This window comes from Geotrypetes seraphini, chromosome 4, assembly GCF_902459505.1.
Source record: "Geotrypetes seraphini chromosome 4, aGeoSer1.1, whole genome shotgun sequence".
Taxonomy (NCBI): domain Eukaryota; kingdom Metazoa; phylum Chordata; class Amphibia; order Gymnophiona; family Dermophiidae; genus Geotrypetes; species Geotrypetes seraphini.
Genome location: NC_047087.1, coordinates 305,211,524 through 305,231,991, shown reverse-complemented (window position 1 = coordinate 305,231,991; position 20,468 = coordinate 305,211,524). Strand labels below are relative to the sequence as shown.

Here is a 20,468-nt window from a genome sequence, read left to right as displayed (position 1 = left end):
CATCACAATCTTAGCTCTGGAATGTTGCTACTCTCTGGGTTTCTGCCAGGTAACATAGTAAATGACGGCAGATAAAAACCTGAACGGTCCATCCAGTCTGCTCATTAGTTATTCTCATTAAAAATACATGGTTAAATTAACTTGTCTCTTCTTAGATATTTAAACTAAACTAAACTAAAAACTTAGCTTTGTATACTGGATCATCTCCAAACAAGGAGCTCGATTCGGTTTAACAGTACTGTATTTAAAAAAAGAAAATCAATATGAAGGGGAAAAAAAAGCCAGTGAGTGAGAGAAAGCAAAGCTAGGAAAGATTTCTAAGGTGGTTAGAAAACAAAACAGTTTTTTACAGCTTTCTGGGCCATAGACTGTAAAGTCCACCTGGTATTGTCCTAAGTTCCAACTGCTGAAGTTGCCATTTAATCAAGCCATTGTGACATCACTGATGAGGTTGGCTCTTAGGCATTGGTGGAATGAGGCATTATGACATCACAATCTTAGCTCTGGAATGTTGCTACTCTCTGGGTTTCTGCCAGGTAACATAGTAAATGACGGCAGATAAAAACCTGAACGGTCCATCCAGTCTGCTCATTAGTTATTCTCATTATAAATACATGATTAAATTAACTTGTCTCAGATTCTTAGATATTTAAACTAAACTAAAAACTTAGCTTTGTATACTGGATCATCTCCAAACAAGGAGCTCGATTCGGTTTAACAGTACTGTATTTAAAAAAAGAAAATCAATATGAAGGGGGAAAAAAAGCCAGCGAGTAAGAGAAAGCATAGCTAGGAAAGATTTCTAAGGTGGTTAGAAAACAAAACAGTTTTTTACAGCTTTCTGGGCCATAGACTAAAGTCCACCTGGTATTGTCCTAGGTTCCAAATGCTGAAGTTGCCATCTAATCAAGCCATTGTGACATCACTGATGAGGTTGGCTCTTAGGCATTGGTGGAATGAGGCATTATGACATCACAATCTCAGCTCTGGATTGTTGCTACTCTTTGGGTTTCTGCCAGGTAACATAGTAAATGACGGCAGATAAAAACCTGAACAGTCCATCCAGTCTGCTCATAAATTTAACTCATTAAAAAAATACATGATTAGATTAACTTGTCTCTTCTTTGATATTTCTAGGTCATGGACTGTAAAGTCTACCTGGTATTGTCCTAGGTTCCAGCCTATTCAACCATCCTGTTTGCAGGATATCTACCATAAAGTCTGGCCAGTAACATCCTCATGCCCTGAACTGTGAACGCAGGCTGTCCAGATGGGTGCACTGCAAAGCAGACTTCACCCTTCAAAGCTTACAATCTCCCACAGCCAGAGCTGTCCCACAAGGGGATCCTCTGCTGTGCGAAAATCACACGAAAGCACAAAAAAATTCTGAAGATAAAAAAAATAAACACAAGCAGAAAATACTAGCTCTAATACTAGCCCTGTCGGTTCGCAACATACTCTACGATACGTCGCAGAAAACAATCTTCTCTGTTACAGCCCCCAGCTTATGGAATGCCCTTCTGAATTATCTTAGAAAGGAAGATAACCTGAACAACTTTAAAGCTAATCTTAAGACTTTTTTAAATTTAAAGATGCTTTTGCTTTTTAACTTCTCCTTCCCTATTTTTTTTGTTCCTTTTCTTCATCTAATTGTTGTTGTTTACCTGCAATTACATCACTTTCTTTTCCAGAGATAAATAAAAAAAAAGATTCGACATCGATATGTTAATATTTTTAAAGAAAGAACTGAATATTTCATGGGATGTCCTAATTTTTTCACATGACTGTGTGTGTGTGTTTATAGTAAGATACTGTGTTTTTAGAATTTTGAATTATCTTATGAAGAATGGATTCTGCTGTTATTTTTGTAGGCTTTGTGACCTGATGCAGATTCTCAAAATACGGTATCATTTTAGGAGGTTTTTGAATTCATAGAGATAGCATTAAGTATGCTACAAAACATTGCTTAAGATGATATGCAAGCTTAGTATTTCTGAATGGTTAATCATATGCTCAAGTATATGAATGTAAACCATTTAAGCTATAAGTGAAGAGTTTTGGTAAGTGGCCAACATTGAAGTGATTTACTATGTCCATTATCTGAGGATATAACCTAAATAAAACTTCATGTAATGAGAGTTTGAATATGATTGTGCCTTTAAAAAAACAGGCATATTTTTAGCATTCAAACTCAGGCACCCCCTTAGAAAAACAGGTACAAAATTGCCAGGTGGATGTTCAAAAATACCATCCTAGAAGCCCAGACCAGATAGTCCATATATTAAGAAAGGTGGAAGAAAAGTCAAATGACAGCCAGCATGGTTAAAAAATGCGGTGAAGGAAGCTATTAGAAATAAAAGAACATTTTTCAGAAAATGGAAGAAGGATCCAACTGAAGATAACAGGAAATAGCAAATCAAATGCACAGCACAGATAAAGGTTAGCGCAACTGGGTTTAAAAAAAGGTTTTGACAAGTTCCTGGAGGAAATGTCCATAGTCTACTATTGAAACATACATGGGGGAAGCCAATGCTTGCCCTGAGATTGGTAGTATGGAATGTTGTTTTTTTCTGGGTACTTGTGATCTGGATTGGCCACTGTTGGAAACAGGATACTGGATACTACATTTTGGAGTGATTCTTCAATCTGAAATAGATCTCATAATTTCACAACAGTATTTGCAAAATGCTTATATCAAAATGGTGACTACCCCACATCTAGGCACAAGACACTGAACATAACATTTGGTGAAAAACATTTAAAGGAATTACAATGAAATAGAGATGTGGTTGCAGAGAATTTCTGATGCATAGAAAAAACGACTAATGATTTACATTGAATAGTGACATGAGACCTATGTCCATGAAATGCAGAAAAATGGACAGCAAATAAGCCATGACTCACATTGGTCTCTGGATAAGCTGTATCTCTAACATCCAGTTTGTTGAGAGGCAGAAATGTTACTTCTCCAGGCAAATTCATTTTATTGAACTCCATTAAAATCTTGGTGCTGACCTCATCAGAATCCACAATATGATAAAATAACCTAGATAACAGAATATATAAGTTTGTAATATATCAGATTCTTTTTTTTTTAAGTTCAATATTGTTTATTAAAAGTTTTCAGAAACAAAATACTAAATACAGATAACATAACAACAGCAAAAATCTAGAAGATTGATAAACAATATTTCCTACAAAAAAAGAGATTACCGTATTTTCACGCATATAACTCGCGCGTTATACGCGTTTTTACTTACCGCGCATACCCCTCGCGCGTTATACGCGTGAGCGCGGTATACAAAAGTTTTTCTACATAGTTCCCACCCCGCCCGACGCCCGATTCACCCCCCCCCAGCTGGACCGCTCGCACCCCCACCCCGAACGACCGCTCGCACGCGCTCCCACCCGCACCCGCGATCGGAGCAAGAGGGAGCCCAAGCCCTCTTGCCCGGCCGACTCCCCGACAATATCGGGCCAGGAGGGAGCCCAAACCCTCTTGGCCACGGCGACCCCCTACCCCCACCCCACACTACATTAAGGGCAGGAGGGATCCCAGGCCCTCCTGCCCTCGACGCAAACCCCCCTCCCTCCAACGACCGCCCCCCCCAAGAACCTCCGACCGCCCCCCCAGCCGACCCGCGACCCCCCTGGCCGACCCCCACGACACCCCCACCCCCCTTCCCCGTACCTTTGCTAGTTGGCCGGACAGACGGGAGCCAAACCCGCCTGTCCGGCAGGCAGCCAACGACGGAATGAGGCCGGATTGGCCCATCCGTCCCAAAGCTCCGCCTACTGGTGGGGCCTAAGGCGCGTGGGCCAATCAGAATAGGCCCTGGAGCCTTAGGTCCCACCTGGGGGCGTGGCCTGAGGCACATGGGCCCAACCCGACCATGTGCCTCAGGCCGCGCCCCCAGGTGGGACCTAAGGCTCCAGGGCCTATTCTGATTGGCCCACGCGCCTTAGGCCCCACCAGTAGGCGGAGCTTTGGGACGGATGGGCCAATCTGGCCTCATTCCGTCGTTGGCTGCCTGCCAGACAGGCGGGTTTGGCTCCCGTCTGTCCGGCCAACTAGCAAAGGTACGGGGAAGGGGGGTGGGGGTGTCGTGGGGGTCGGCCAGGGGGGTCGCGGGTCGGCTGGGGGGGCGGTCGGAGGTTCTTGGGGGGGGCAGTCGTTGGAGGGAGGGGGGTTTGCGTCGAGGGCAGGAGGGCCTGGGATCCCTCCTGCCCGTAATGTAGTGCGGGGTGGGGGTAGGGGGTCGCCGTGGCCAGGAGGGTTTGGGCTCCCTTCTGGCCCGATATTGTCGGGGAGTCGGCGGTCCTTCGGGGTGGGGGTGCGGGTGGTCCTGCCGGGGGGGGGGGGAGGGGCGGGGCGGGTAAACGGAGAGTCGGGACAGCGCACGGAGAGTCGGGGAGGGCGAAAGGAGAGTCGGGGTGGCCAGAGGAGAGTCGGGGCGGGCGAAAGGAGAGTCGGGGTGGCCAGAGGAGAGTCGGGGCGGGCGAAAGGACAGTCGGGCAGCATGCGCGTTATACCCGTGAGCGCGGTATACAAAAGTTTTTATACATAATATTGTGGTTTCTGCGCGCTATACCCGTGTGCGCGTTATACACGGGTGCGCGTTATCTGCGTGAAAATACGGTAGGTTCTTACCTTGATATCATTTTTTCCAGTAAATAGGGATGGTATGCTGAACCAAGGGTCTTATATCTGTTCCTGCAAGTCTGTTGCAGGAGTGTGTGGCACAGTGGTAAAAAAGCTACAGCCTCAGCACCCATGTTACGCCCAAATCCTGCCCTCACCAATCCTAAAACGCCTCTTTCAGCTCTGGGCATACAACGGCAGTAAAAAGGCTTAAGCTGATTTTAGATAAGTCTATAAACCCATTTTGATTATCGGCACTTGGGACGACCTGTCTTTTTGATCGTCCAAGTGCTGATTTAGGAAGGTTTTTAGACGTATTTCCATTTCAAAAATGTACCCCATAGCTCATAAACGTGCCATGGAGAGGAAGGGAGCAAATAATCTTTATTAGCAAAAAGCCATAATAAACTGTGGAACTCTGGGGAAACCTTAAGCAACTATATACATTCAATATACAATGTCTTCAAATTTATGATAGCTGGCAGAAAGGTCAGAGACACAGCCTTCATGTAGCAAGAGGTCCAGGAAGGCGCATCAACAATGATGGGAGGGTGGTTCAGCATACCTTTCCTATCTACTGGAAAAAATTATCAAGATAGGAGCCTAATCTTTTTTCAGTGCAATAGGGATCGTATGCTGAACCAAGGGTCGTACTTAAGCAGTCCCAGAAACCCCAGGTAGGAAAGATAAGCCTGCCCTCAATACTGAGGCTCCAAAAGAAGAGTCCTCTCGAGCTGCTATGTTCACCTTATAAAATTTAGTGAAAGTGTAACGGGACGACCAAGTCACTGCCCGCAAATCTCATCAGAAGGAACTGTCCTGAATTGTCCTTGTCAAATGCGCTCGAAGAGCGAAGGGAGGCTGTCTACCGTAGACAATGTAGCAGGATGAAAAAGCTGACCTAATCCATCTAGAAATGGTAGCCTTGGAAGCTGGCCTTACTTTGTATGGCTACCTGTTATTTTTCTTGCATCTTGTTTGCCAATAAAAAATGATTTAGAAAAAAAAAAAAAAAAAAGAGGTGGTCTGAGAGACTGAAGTCATTTGTAAGATAGCCCTCTGGACATCTAGCACCTTCCAAGACTTTATTCTTCTTAGATCCTGAGGGCTAGATAGCTAGAAGTCAAACTTCCTGGTTGATGTGCATACAACCGGATCCAAATAGCCCTTCCAACTCAAAGCCGAGTGCTCAAGAGCCATGCCATGAGACCAAAACATTCCAGATCTTGCAGAATAATCAGACCTTGGAAGAGGAGTACCAGGAATGCCTGAAGTCTCAGAGGTGGCCAATCTGAAGATGTACTAGGTCCACATACTATGGGCCAATCCGGGGCCACTAGGATAACCTGTCCCTAATGTCTGGCCACTCTTCTCAGGATTCTTCCAACCATGGGTCAGGGAGGGAACACGTACAGGAGTTAGTCCACCAGACAAGGTTAAGGTTGAACCAGTGCAACTATACCGACGCTCGTATCTGCGGCTGAAGAATTACGCTGCTTTCTTGTTGCTCACCATCGCCATGAGGTCAAAAGCAGGGCTATCCTAACTGTTGACAATGCTCTGAAACACCTGGGGCGAGAGGGACTGCTCTCCTAGGTCCAGAGTCTGCCTGGACTCTTGTGACATGAATTGCAGTAATGGCCAGAAAATGAGTCTCTGCCCAATGAAAGAGATATTTAGCCTCCTTCTGGAGGCATGTGTGCTCTCATCCAAGAAACCACTTGTATCGTAGCTCGAATCAAGCCCAGGTCCTGAAGATAATCCCAGGCTGATGGAACTGGCTGTGCCAAGAGAGCTGAGAATTGGTTACCAAGTCTGTGTGCCTCTGGAAGAAACACCCGGCCTTTCTCCGTGTCGAATCGGACACCCAGATAACTCCAGGGACTGGGTGGGTTACAGCTGGCACTTCTTCAGGTTGACAATCCATTCCAGACCCTGAAGTGTTATCAAAATGGTCTGAACCGCTCTCTCCGCTTCCTCCCGCCAGGGCGTTCTGATGAACCAGTAGTCCAAGTAAGGGTGGACCAGCCAACCCAGTTTGCAGAGGTGAGCTGCCATTACCACCATCACCTTGGTGAAGGTCTGGGGAGTGCTTTCTTTTCACTTTGGGACTCTCAGGACCTTTACTGGGTACTAGCGCTGCATTACAGGATCCCAAGAGGGCAAAATCGTCTCCTACCCATTCCAACAGTCATTTGGCAGCATTAATAAGGTGGTCAGAGGCTGAACCCAAGGTCTCCGCATCCCCAGAATTAACATTTCTAATTATATATAATGAGCTTCATCACAAAAATGTGACGTGCTAGTAGAAAACTAAACATAGATTTGAAATCAGCAAGAAAAAATAATACAAAACCCACCCAACATTAACTCTGATGAAAATGATGTGTTGACCTGTGTTATTTTTATTTACATATTTATAGTATGGTTATATAAATTATTTTATGTATTGTCTTTATAGATACTTCTGAGGCAAGCAAGATAACAGTGGTCTGCAGGGGAAAAAAAAAAAGAGGAGGAGGTCTAGCCATCTTAGTCAGAAACTCCTTAAACTTAAACATACTAGACAAAACGTCCACTCCATACATGGATCTACTAGCCTGCCAACTTTCATGCACCACACTGAAAGGATCCATAACCTGCATGCTCTGCTACATAACACCAGGGAATTGAAACACAGCAAGACCAGAATTCAAAGATTTTATATACTGAAACTCACTAATGGCAACTTATAACCTAATCCTAGATGTAAACCTCCATCTCGAAGACCATACCTCTAAGCAAGTAGAAAACCTACTATCTTACCTCGAAGCCTTAACCTGCAAGATCTTAGACCAATAGAGAAAAACTCATTACACAAATCTTATAGGCACAGAAACTCAAGATTCCAAAAAACTATTCCAAATCTTAAAAGATCTAACAGACATCAAACCCTACACAGCCACTAACAATATCCCACCCCCCTCAGCTACCCTCCTAGCAGATCTCTTCAAGAACAAAATTACTAACGCAAGAGCTACCCTCAGTTTTACCCCATCCCACCTAAACGTAATCACAATTCACCCCACAGAAAAAGATTCAACTGCAGCAGACAGAACATGGTCTCAGTTCCCCAATATACAATGGTCCGAACTCAACAAACTCTACAAGAAATACAGCCACGCCTTCTGTGACCTCAACCACTGCCCTTCATATCTCCTTACTATCTCCAGTGTAAAATTCCGTACTCTACTTCTACAATGGATTCAAACCACGCTCACGGACGGCATTTTCCCAACTGTCCTCAGCGAAATCATCATCACTCCAATCCAAAAAGACCACCAGACCAACCATCCAACTTCAGACCTATTGCCTCAATACCGCTATACGTCAAACTTATAGAAGGCCTAGTAGCCAAACTCCTCACCAATTATCTGGATGACCATAACCTACTCAACCCCATGCAATCTGGATTCAAAACCAACTTCAAAACAGAGACACTACTAGGCTCCCTTATGGACACAATCAGACAACACCTCAGCACAGGGAAAAAAATGCTTCTCATACAACTGGACCTGACTGCAGCATTCGACCTAGTTGACCATAATATCCTCCTGCAAATCTTGGATGCAATAGGTATCTCAGACAAAGTATACTCTTGGTTTGAAGGCTTCCTAAAATCCAGAACCTACAGTGTAAAATCAAACAAAGAAAAATCAGAACCTTGGTCAAACCCCTGCGGAGTACCACAGGGATCCCCACTATCCCCTACCCTCTTTAACCTATACACCGCCTCCCTTGGAACACATCTGGACAATCTAGGCATAACCACCTATAGTTACGCGGATGACATCACCATTCTCATACCATACGATCAGCCAAAGGCCACAAATATACTACATAGAACACTAGAAACAGTTACGACCTGGATGAAAGATCACAAACTTAAACTCAACCCAGACAAAACCAAATTCATCCTCCTCGAAAATGACAAAGTTCAAATCATAACCAACTTAGAACTAAACTCAATCAACTACCCCATCCAAACCACCATAAAACTACTAGGAATGACCATAGACAGATGCTGTACCATGCAACCGCAAATAAATAAAACAATACAGAAATCCTTCGCAATCATGAGAAACCTGAGACTAGTCCGGAAATTCTTTGAAAGAACACAATTCCAACTTATAGTACAATCCCTAATCCTAAGACTGCTGGACTACTGCAACATCCTCTTCCTTCCATGCCCTGCTACTATGATCAAACAACTACAAACAATCCAAAATACAGCTCTGAGACTCATCTACTCATTAAGAAAACATGACCATATCACAGAAGCTTACATCAACTCACATTGGTTACCAATCCAAGAAAGAATACAATTTAAATTCTACTGCATGTTATTTAAAACCCTAAATGGAGACAGCTCATCCTACCTGAACAACTGCCTCATACAAGCACCCACAACCAGACCCAGAAAAACACATTCCCCATTCATACCTCCTCCGATCAAAGAAATAAAACGATCTAAACTACACGACGGCCTCCTCGTCACTCAAGCCGCAAGGCTAGACAACCAGATCTCCAACCTTCTGATGACCACCCCAGACTACAAGACATTCAAAAAAGAAATAAAAACAATACTTTTCAAGAAATTCCTGAAACAACCCTAACTTCACTTACTCTTAACGCAAAAATTGACAAAGGATCTACTCTTTACTACCCTAGTAATGACAATTTTGCTACCATTGTAACCCCCTTTTATAAATCTTTTGTAAGCCACCTTAATCTTTTAACAACCCGAGAAATGTCAAAAGATCTACCCTTTACTACTCTAGTAAACCAATTGTTCTCCCATTGTAACCCCCGTTTATAAATCTTTTGTAAGCTGCCTTGAACCGCAAGGTAATGGCGGAATAGAAATCCCTAATGTAATGTAATGTAATAAACCACACACGAGAAAGGCCACCAACTAGACATTGCAGCCTTCATGACCCAACAGCCCATTCTACCAGAGATTCAAACCCCAAATGGAAATGGTCCAGATCCATCTGTTCAGACCATTACACATACACCTTCAATATCAACTGGGCCAAAGTCAAAACCAAACCAAAATCCCAACGTTTAACCTACAAATTACGTACATATTTCGACCCCTCCAAATTCTGCAATAAAATAGATGCTACAATCCAAGAATGTGACCCCAAAGACTCTCACAATGGTGCAATATAAATACAACTACCCTAGATGAGCTAGCCCCAATACAAACAAAAACCAGAATCAGCAGACAATCAGACAAATAGTTCGACAACGAACTACTCCTACTCAAAAGACAATGCAGACGACTAGAAAGAAAATGGAGAAAAAGTAACCAAGAACACACGAGAGCAGCATGGAAAAAACTAAACCAACAATACAAACTAAAACTAAAAGAAAAAAGAAAGACATACTACACAAACCAAATAGGCATAGAAGCCCAAGATACAAAAAAAACTATTCCAATTACTAAAAGAACTCACAGACACCAAACCCTCCCCAGCCAAAAACGACAACCCTCCCACTTCAGCCACCCTTTTAGCTGAATACTTTAAAAACAAAATTACAGCTGCCAAGACAAACTTCGCAGGAACCCCAACGCACCTAGAAGAGATCACAATGCCCCCCACAGAAAAAGAATCAGCTGCGGCAGATAGAACCTGGACCCACTTCTCCACAATGGTCCGACCTTAACAAATTCTATAAAAAATACAGCCACGCAGCTTGTGACCTCAACCAGTGCCCTCCATATCTATTAAAAACCTCCAGCCTAAAATTCCACACTCTCCTCCTGCAATGGATACAAACCATGCTCACAGATGGCCTTTTCCCACAAGATCTCTCCAAAATCGTCACCCCGATCTTAAAAGACCCAAAATGAGCAACAGATCAACCATGCAACTACAGACCCATAGCCTCAATTCCACTATATGTCAAGCTAATAGAGGCCTCATATCTAAACTCCTCACTAACTACCTAGAAAACCACAATTTGCTCCACCCTACACAGTCTGGATTCAGAACTAACTTCAGTACTGAGACACTACTAGGCTCCTTTCTGGACACAGCTAGACAACACCTCAGCACAGGCAAAAAAATGCTGATTATTCAACTAGATCTCACCGCAGAATTTGACCTAGTAAACCACGACATCCTGCTACAAATACTAGATACAATAGGAATCACAGGCAAAGTACAAACATGGTTTCAAGGATTCCTACAATCCAGGACCTACAGAGTAAAGACAAACAAAGAAAAATCAGAACAATGGTCCAACCCCTGTGGCGTATCCCAAGGATCGCCATTATCCCCAACACTCTTAATCTCTACATTGCATCCCTCGGCCTAGTCAAAATAGGCTTTACCTCCTATAGTGATGCAGATGATTTCACCTTTTGATCAGCCAACGCCGACCATGACAGACACACTATACAGAACTCTAGAAACATTGGCAACATGGATGAAAGACCACAAACTAAAACTGAACCTAGACAAAATAAAATTCATCCTTTTCAAAAAAAATAAAACCCCCAACCATAACAAATCTAGTAATAAATTCAATCACATACCCCATTCAACCCACTCTAAAACTAAAACTTCTGGGAATGACAATAGACAGATGCTGTACCATGCAACCACAAATCAACAAAACAATAATCAGAAATCATTCACGGTCATGAGAAACCTAAGGCATGTTCGAAAATTCTTCAACAGAAAATAATTCCAGCTCATGGTCCAGTCCCTAGTCCTAGGTCTCCTTGACTACTGCAACATCCTATATCTCCCCTGCCTCACAACAATGATAAAACAACTACAAACAGTACAAAACACAGCCCTTAGATTAATCTATTCACTAAAAAAACATGACCACATCACAGAGGCATATCTCGACTTACAATGGCTCCCAATTCAAGCTGGGGTCGATCCTGTTCAATATGTTTGTGACATTGCTGAAGGATTAGAAGGAAAAGTTTGACTTTTTACGGATGATACCAAGATTTGCAACAGAGTAGACACCGAAGAGGGAGTGGAAAATATGAAAAAGGATCTGCAAAAGTTAGAGGAATGGTCTAATGCCTGGCAACTAAAATTCAATGCAAAGAAATTCAGAGTAATGCATTTGGGGATTAATAATCGGAAGGAACCGTATATACTGGGAGCTAAGCTGATATGCACGGACGGGGAGAGGGACCTTGAGGTGATAGTGTCTGAAGATCTAAAGGCGAAAAAACAGTGTGACAAGGCAGTGGCTGCTGCCAGAAGGATTCTGGGCTGTATAAAGAGAGGCGTAGTCAGTAGAAGGAAGAAGGTGTTGATGCCCCTGTACAGGTCATTGGTAAGGCCCCACTTGGAGTATTGTGTTCAGTTTTGGAGACCGTATCTGGCGAAGGACGTAAGAAGACTTGAGGCGGTCCAGAGGAGGGCAACGAAAATGATAGGAGGCTTGCGCCAGAAGATGTATGAGGAGAGACTGGAAGCCCTGAATATGTTTACCCTAGAGGAAAGGAGGGACAGGGGAGATATGATTCAGACGTTCAAATACTTGAAGGGTATTAACGTAGAACAAAATCTTTTCCAGAGAAAGGAAAATGGTAAAGCCAGAGGACATAATTTGAGGTTGAGGGTTGGTAAAGAGCAATGTTAGGAAATTCTACTTTACAGAGAGGGTGGTGGTTGCCTGGAATGCGCTCCCGAGAGAGGTGGTGGAGAGGAAAACGGTGATTGAGTTCAAAGAAGCGTGGGATGAACACAGAGGATCTAGAATCAGAAAATAATATTAAAAACTGAACTAAGGCCTGTACTGGGCTGACTTACACAGTCTGTGTCTGTCTGTATGGCTGTTTGGGAGAGAATGGGCTGGGAAGGGCTTTAATGGCTGGGTGGGTGTAGATGGGCTGGAGTCGGTTTTGATGGAGATTTCGGCAATTGGAACCCAAGCACAGTACCGGGTAGAGCTTTGGATTCTTGCCCAGAAATAGCTAAGAAGGAAAAGTTTAAAAAATTGAAATTGAATCAAGTTGGGCAGACTGGATGGACCATTCGTATCTTTATCTGCTGTCATCTACTATATTACTATGTTAAGAATACTATTTAAATTCTACTCCCTATTATTTAAATCCATAAATGGTGACAGCCCAGCCTACTTGAACAACTGCCTAATCCAAACTACCACAACCAGACACAGGAGAACCCAGACACCATTAACATACCCTCCAAATAGAGACATCAAACGGAAAAAACTGAACGATGGCCTTCTAGCCACATAGGCAGCAAAACTAGACCACCAACTCTCCAATCTACTAATCGTGACCCCAGACTACAAAACTTTCAGAAAAGAAATAAAAACCCTGTTATTCAAGAAATCCATGAAGACTAACTAACACTGTATGAAACATTACAATCTTCTGAAGCAACCTGCTCTATTCTGTTAACACCTCTGGACATGTCCAGAAATTCTCTTCTGTAATCCGCCTTGAACTGCAAGGTAATGGCGGAATAAAAATCACTAATATAATGTAATAAGGATTTTCTCTCTCTAAATGATTCACAGAATAATTACTTGGTACTGACACCTCTATCAATGAAGTTCTTGTGTTTTTCCCTTACACCACTATGTCCTAAAAAGGCTATACATATCTCATAAACCAAGCAAAACTTCAAATTAGAACATAAGAAGTTGCCCCCGCTGAGTCAGACCAGAGGTCCATCTTGCTCAGCGGTCCGCTCCCGTGGCGGCCCATCAGGCCTAGTGCCTGAACAGTGATCCCTGATTAATTTTATAATTTACCTCTAATCCCATCCCTATAATCTACCTCTACTCTTATCTGTACCCCTCAATCCCTTTGTCTTCCAAGTACCTATCCAAAGCTTCTTTGAACCCCTGTAGCGTGCTCCTGTTTATCACATCCTCCGGTAGCGCGTTCCATGTATCCACTGTGAGTGTTACCCGCGGGTAACCCGCCGAAAGTGATGAAAAAAAAATTGGTCGCAGGGGGATGGGGAGAAGGCCATTCACCGCCCCATGGAGCGGTGAATAGCCTTGTCCCCACAGTTAACTGAGGATCGCGTGATCCAGCAGCCCTCTCCCTCCTTTGTCCCAATCGCGGTCCTGGCATCTCTCTCCCTCCTTCCCTTCCCCGGCTTACTTTAATTTCATCTTAATAAGCTGCTGAAGCCTTGAAGTCGCATGCGGCTGCCAGAAAGTCCTCCTCTGATGCAACTTCCTGTTTCCGGTTGCGTCAGAGGAGGACTTTCCAGCAGTCACACGTGACTTCAAGGCTCCGGCAGGGACAGAGAGCGAGCCGAGAGGTTCAGGGTTTGGCTTCTGGGTGCCTAGTTTGGCCGCTCTGGAGCAGAAGTGGGGCGGCAAGCGCGGTTTGGCAGGCTGTGGAGCCGGCTCAGAGCTGGCCATGGCGCTACGGCTCCTGGATCATCCTGTGACGAGCGTCGAGAAGAATGGCCTCTGGCTGTACACCCACCAGCTCATCAACTCCTCTTCCTGCGCCAGCGCAGCAAATGCAAATTCTTCAGCTTGACAGAAACTTCAGAGGCCTACACAGTCATGGTGGCCGAGGAGGGTTTTTAAAGGTACGATGAACACACATGCATATTTTGGTAGGCTGACTTGGTGATTTGGTGGCAAGCACGTGCAGAGGATCTGGATTTGGTACCTAGTATCAGGACTCTGCTTCATGGATTGGCTGGGGCTGGGAAAGCCATAGAAGCAGCTCATATAGTGCTTTTAAGCTTGGGAACTTTAGAAACCTAGCAAATATTATGATGCAAATGGGAAATGGATAGCTGGTGGTAAGAAAGGTTTGGACAATTTCCTGGAGGAAAAGTCCATAGTCTGTTATTGAGAAAGACATGGGGGAAGCCACTGCTTGCCCTGGAACAGTAGCATGGAATCTTACTACTCTTTGGGGATTCTGCATGGAATGTTGCTACTCCTTGGGTTTTGGCCAGGTACTAGTGACCTGGATTGGCCACCATGAGAACGAGCTACTGCCTCCCATTATATGCAAATTTCTTTCATGCATATTCATTATGGATATCCTGAAAACCTGACTGGCAAGGGGGTACTCCAGGACTGAGTTGAGAAACACTGCCTTAGATTACTCCAGAGCCTATCACCTCTTAACTTCAACCTATGACCTCTCATTCCAGAGCTTCCTTTCAAATGAAAGAGACTCGAATCATGCGCATTTACATTACGTAAGTATTTAAACGTCTCTATCATATCTCCCCTCTCCAGCCTTTCCTCCAGAGTACACAGATTGAGATCTTTAAGTCTGTCCCCATATGCCTTATGACGAAGGCCACACACCATTTTAGTAGCCTTCCTCTTGACCTTCTCCATCCTTTTTATATCTTTTTGAAGGTGCGGCCTCCAGATTTGTATACAATATTCTAAATGAGGTCTTACCAGTGAGAAAATGATATTATTTTCAATTGAGTGATCGAAATGTGTCATTTTTGAGAATTTATATCTGCTGTCTATATTTTGCACTATATTTGTCTATTTTTTTGTAGCTGTTCCTGAGGTGACACTGCATATTTTAAAGTCATCTGCCTTGACCTCTTTGAAAACCACTCCAAATATAAACGATAATTATTTCCTCTTTATCCATGTACACCTCCTTCCTCTCTCTTCTTTTCCTCTTTATCCATGTGCATATCTTCCCTTTCTCTTCAGTTCCTCTTCCCTCCCCTCCATCCATGTTCATTTCCTCCTCTTTCTTCCCTTCCTCTTCACCCCATAAGAAACATATCCCTTCTCCCCTTCTCCTCCATCCATGTCCAGCATTTCTCCACACCCATCCAGCTAGTCAGCCAACCAGCCTTACCAACTCTCTCCATTTCCACACATTCCTAAGCCCAATATCGCTCCCTCTCTCATCCCCCCCCCAGCAAGTCCAGAGTTTCTCCTCCTCTAACCTCCTTCCTTCCTCTATCCTTCTTCCTTCTGCCCTACCACTGCCTGACCTGGAATCTAGAGTCCACATAGGGCCCAGCACCAACTTCAATGAAGAGCCTTCATGTCCACGCGCTCGGGAAAGCCCTGCCAACTCCAACTACTTTGACAAGTTTGTGTCAGAGGGGCAGTACCAACAAGGCCTCACAAGCAGATAGACTCGAAGGCTCTGCGTCAATTAAGCTAGCGCCAGTGCCAGGCCTTGTATAGACTCAGGACTCCCTGACAGGCAGCAGGAGGGTGGCAGAAGATGGAGGGCACTGCATCACTGGAGTTAACTTGGTTTTGTCTGGACTGTGGGACCACTCTGGCTGACCTGGAAGGCTTCCCCTGAAGTCAGCTCTGACATCAGAGGGAAGCCTTCCGGGTCAGCTTTGACAGAGGGGGGCATATCGCTGGAGGAAGGGGGAGGGGGGTATAGTGCTGGAGGAAGGGGGTGGGAAACCCACGCCGCATACCCCCCACAAGCACTCACATACTCTGTACCGCGTGTTGAGAAACACTGCTCTAGCCCATACTCTGACCTACTAAAACATATCAGCAAGAAAGAACAGGCTTCCATTGCCTGGATTGTACTTGGCATATAAATACATAGAAAGAAAGAAGTTTTACAAAATAAATTCTACCTGTTTCCAGCAGTAACTTCAACACAAGTGTAGAAAGCTGGCTCACATTCAAAGTTATTCATCACAATCCCATGATAACCATTGATAACATGCTGGTTAACACCTTTTCGTCGAAAGTGTTCCAGTACTTTGTTTATGCTGTCAATACCATTTAAAATAGCCTAGAACAAAAATAAGACAATATTAAATATATACCAGTTTCTTTGTTCATTTGTACTGTAAGCTGCGGAAAATACCCAATTCAAAACTGCTAGTAAGGAAGATATTACAGAGTCAATGATGGCAGATAAAGACCTGAACAGTCCATCTAGTCTGAATAGTCACACTCATCATCAATTTATGATTAAACCTCTCATGCACCTTGTGGAATGCCTGCTCTGTCCCCAACAAGGTTACATTACATTACATTAATGGCTTATATTCCGCCTGTACCTTGCAGTTCTAAGCGGATTACATCAAAAAGATAACTGGACATTTCCAGGAAGAGGAATACAATTAAAGGCATAAGGTCTAAGACAATTTTGAAGTGAAGATGCTAAGAGGGGGCGAGAGGGGAAAAGGAAGGGGTTAGGATATTTGGGTGAATTTCTTGAATAGTAGGGTCTTGATTTCTTTGCGGAAAGCCTTGAGATCAGTTGAAGCTGTCAGTAGGTTGGTGATGGTGGGGTCCAATTTAGCTGCATGTGTTGCTAGTAAGTTGCCATACATCTTTTTGCGTTTAGTTCCTTTAAAAGGGGGGTAGGAGAAAGGGGACAGAGTTCTCCTCTGTCTGGTTGAGAGGTTCCTGTTTAGATGGTTGTTTAGGTGGGTGGGTGCCGTTCCGTTTAATGTTTTGAATAACATGCAGTATAGTTTGAATTGGATGCGGGCTTGTATTGGAAGCCAGTGTGAATCTAGGAAGGCGTTGGTGATGTGGTCAAATTTTCCAAGGGAATAGATCATTCTGAGGGCAGTGTTCTGCACAGTCTGTAGTTATTTTATTAAGTAGGTGGGACAAGGAAGGTAGAGGATATTGCAATAATCCATTAGACTTAGGACTAGGTATTGGACTATGAGTCTGAATTGTTCTTTGTCGAAGAATTTTCTAATTTTGCGAAGGTTGCGCATGGTGAAGAATGCTTTTTGTGTGATTTTGTTGATTTGCACCTGAAGAGTGGAACCTCTGTCTACTGTTACTCCAAGGATTTTGAGAGTGGGCTGTATGGGATATTTGGTGTTTTTTATTTTTAGTTCAGTTATAGAAGGGGTTTTGTCCTTTTCAAGCAGTAGAAATTTAGTTTTATCTGGGTTGAGCTTCAGTTTGTGTTCTATCATCCATTTTTCCACTGCTTCTAGAGTTTTTTCCAGGATGTCTGTTGTGGTGGGGTCTTGTGTGTCAAAGGGGAGGAGTATGGTTATATCGTCTGCATAGCTGAATGAGGTTACTTTGAGTTTGTCTAACAGGGTACCGAGGGAGGAAATGAAAAGATTGAAGAGCATGGATGACAGTGGGGAACCTTGAGGTACTCTGCAGGGATTGGTCCAAGGCTCCGATATAAGATCCTTTGTTTTTACTCTGTATGTTCTTGTTTTGAGGAATCCTTGGAACCAGTTGTATACTTCGCCTGAGATCCCTATTGCTTCTAATATCTGAAGAAGTATAGTGTGGTCGACCAGGTCAAATGCGGCAGAGAGGTCGAGTTGAATTATCAGCATCCTTCTTCCTTTGCTAAGGTGCTGTCGGGCTATATCTAGAAGGGAAACTAGCAGTGTCTCGGTGCTGTGGTTAGATCTGAACCCCGATTGAGTTGGGTGGAGTAGGTTGTGGTCTTCAAGGTAGTTGGTGAGGTATTGGGCAACCAGACCTTCTATTAGTTTAACATATAATGGAATTGAGGCGATGGGTCGGTAGTTGGAGGGGGTGTCTATTGGTCATTTGGGATCTTTCAGTATTAGGGTGATTATGATTTCTCCTAGGTCTTATGGGAATTGGCCTTCCGTGAGAGTTGTTTGGATCCATGACCTCTTTATCACTGAAATTTTCCATCTGCTGGCACTAACTGAGACCTGGATCTACTCTGAAGACTGTGCTTCAGTTGCCACCGTGTCTGAGAGGCTACCTTTTCCCGCACACATCTCACCCAGTTGGTCATAGAGGTGGTGTTAGGCTGTCACGCTTGCCATCTCTCTTATCCAACTGACACTCTCCCCCATCCCCTGCAGCAGGAGAGATGCCCAATCTCTCCCGCCCAACCAAGAGAGGGGCCTAAGGCTCTGATTGGCCCAGGCGTATAAGGCCCCACCCATAGGAGTGGACTTAAACAACCTGGGACAATCAGGACCTTAGGACCCTCCCCAGTGTATCCCAGGTTGCACCAGGGAGGAGAAGGCCTGCCATTTTGAAGAGGTGGGCCAACTGGCCAGAGGGAATAGGCATCTTTCCAGCCAGCCATCTGAAAATAAGGTAAGGGGGGAATCGTCGGAGGCACAGGAGGGGATTGCATGGCAGCAGGAGAGTGCACTACCGAGGGGAGTTGGGGGGTGTTGTTTGGGCTGGACAGATTAGGCATCTCTCCCACTGCCAAGAGGAGTTGGGGGGGTCTGCACATGTGCTCATCACTGTAACCAGCGATGGGCAAATGCAAATTTAGTGCATCTTTGCTGCTCTCCACCAACCTCATTTGCATGAGCATTTTTTGGAGAATGACTCACTTTTTTTAACAATTGCTACTATGTGATAGAAGCCCATTTGTTTTTTTATGCGTTTTTTAAAAATCTAGCCCTGAGTTGGGATCAAATGACACTTCCTGAAGTTGACTATCCAGCTCAACATCCATAGGAGCTGGACCACTTGATCTACTGCTGTCACTCCCTCATCCCTCAAGGATACTCTTATGAGCCAATCTCCACGTATGAGTCAATTCTGCCTTGTGGAGGTGCACTTCCACCACAACCATCATCTTGGTAAAGATTCATGGTGCTGTTGTTAGGCCAAAGGGAAGGGCAGAGAATTGGAAATGCTTTTCCAGAATATGGAACTTCAAGAACGTTCTGTGATCTGGAAATATGCAAGTATGCCTCTGTTTGATCTAGAGAGGCAAGGTATTTCCCCGGTGTAACAAAGGAAATGACCAATTGTACTGTTTCCATGTGAAAGCAGGGAATCTTGAGGGCTGCACAGACTGACCAGAATCAGTCTCCAGTCTTCTGAGTTTCTTTTGGGCACAATGAAGTATACCGAGTAACTGCTCAAGTCCCATTCTCTTTGTAGTAAGGGCTCTATAGTTCCTAGAACAATAAGTTCTGAACCGTCACCCATACCTAGGTCGCCTTTTTTGGCTTCCCTGCTGGAGAAGTGAAAAAGAGGTCCAGGAGGGGCTGGTAGAATTCTAGCTTGAACCCCTCCCGAATGACCTCCAGCACCCACTTATCTGAAGAGATCTGTGCCAAAGCCTGCTAGTACTCTGCCAGCTTGCCCATCACCCTCAGGGAACGGCCACTGAACTGGCATCCTTGCTGTTTTTTGGAAGCTGCAGAGGAATGGGATCTGGATGCTCAGAGACACCTGGTGCTCCTGAACTTCTCTGGCTATGGAATGTCTTCTGACTGAAGAATGCTTCTGAATACTGGCGAAACCACTGGGAGCCACAAAAATTTCCCTTACTGGATCCCCTCACATCCTGGAGTCTGCTTTCTGGTAAGGATTTTGGCTTACAAACCCCCACACTAGCCATGAGATTGTCCAAGCCCTTGCCAAAGAGCATCTGGCCTTGAAAGGGAAATTTGCTCAGGGTCACCTTGGAGGCCAAATCTCCCACCCACTGCCTAATCCAGAGTGGAGATGGCACAAGCTGAGACCTTGCTCAGGACCCTGAAAAGGTCATAAAAAGCATCTGCAACACAATGAACCCTCTCCAAGAGAAACTGGAGGTTTGTGTTGCTGTTTGGATCCGGGATCTGGCTTAGCCAAGAGTGGAATGCCTGGGCAATATAAGATATCGCCATTGTTTGTGTTTATTAAAATCTTTCTATACTGCACATATAGCCAAAAAAGGATCAAAGCGGTTTACAATATAACTTAATCAAAAGAAAAGAACTCCATTTAAAATAGAAAGGAAAGAAGAGAAAATAAGAGAGCAAAATTTCTAATACATCATATCCTATAGTATTCAATATTAACAAATAAAATTAAAAATTGTTACTTAGTGAGGATGTTAAAAATGAATATG

General features: G+C 44.2%; 1 protein-coding gene across 1 annotated transcript in view; it reads right to left on the bottom strand.

Annotated features, from left to right (window-relative positions):
* SMC3 (structural maintenance of chromosomes 3) overlaps positions 1-20,468 on the bottom strand; it is a 153,045-nt gene that overhangs the window by 58,738 nt on the left and 73,839 nt on the right. The window contains exons 16-17 of the mRNA XM_033942414.1: positions 16,261-16,421; positions 2,905-3,046 (exon numbers count right to left, since the gene is read on the bottom strand). Of these exons, the coding sequence (XP_033798305.1) occupies positions 2,905-3,046; positions 16,261-16,421 (303 nt within the window). The remainder of the gene's footprint in view (positions 1-2,904; positions 3,047-16,260; positions 16,422-20,468) is intronic.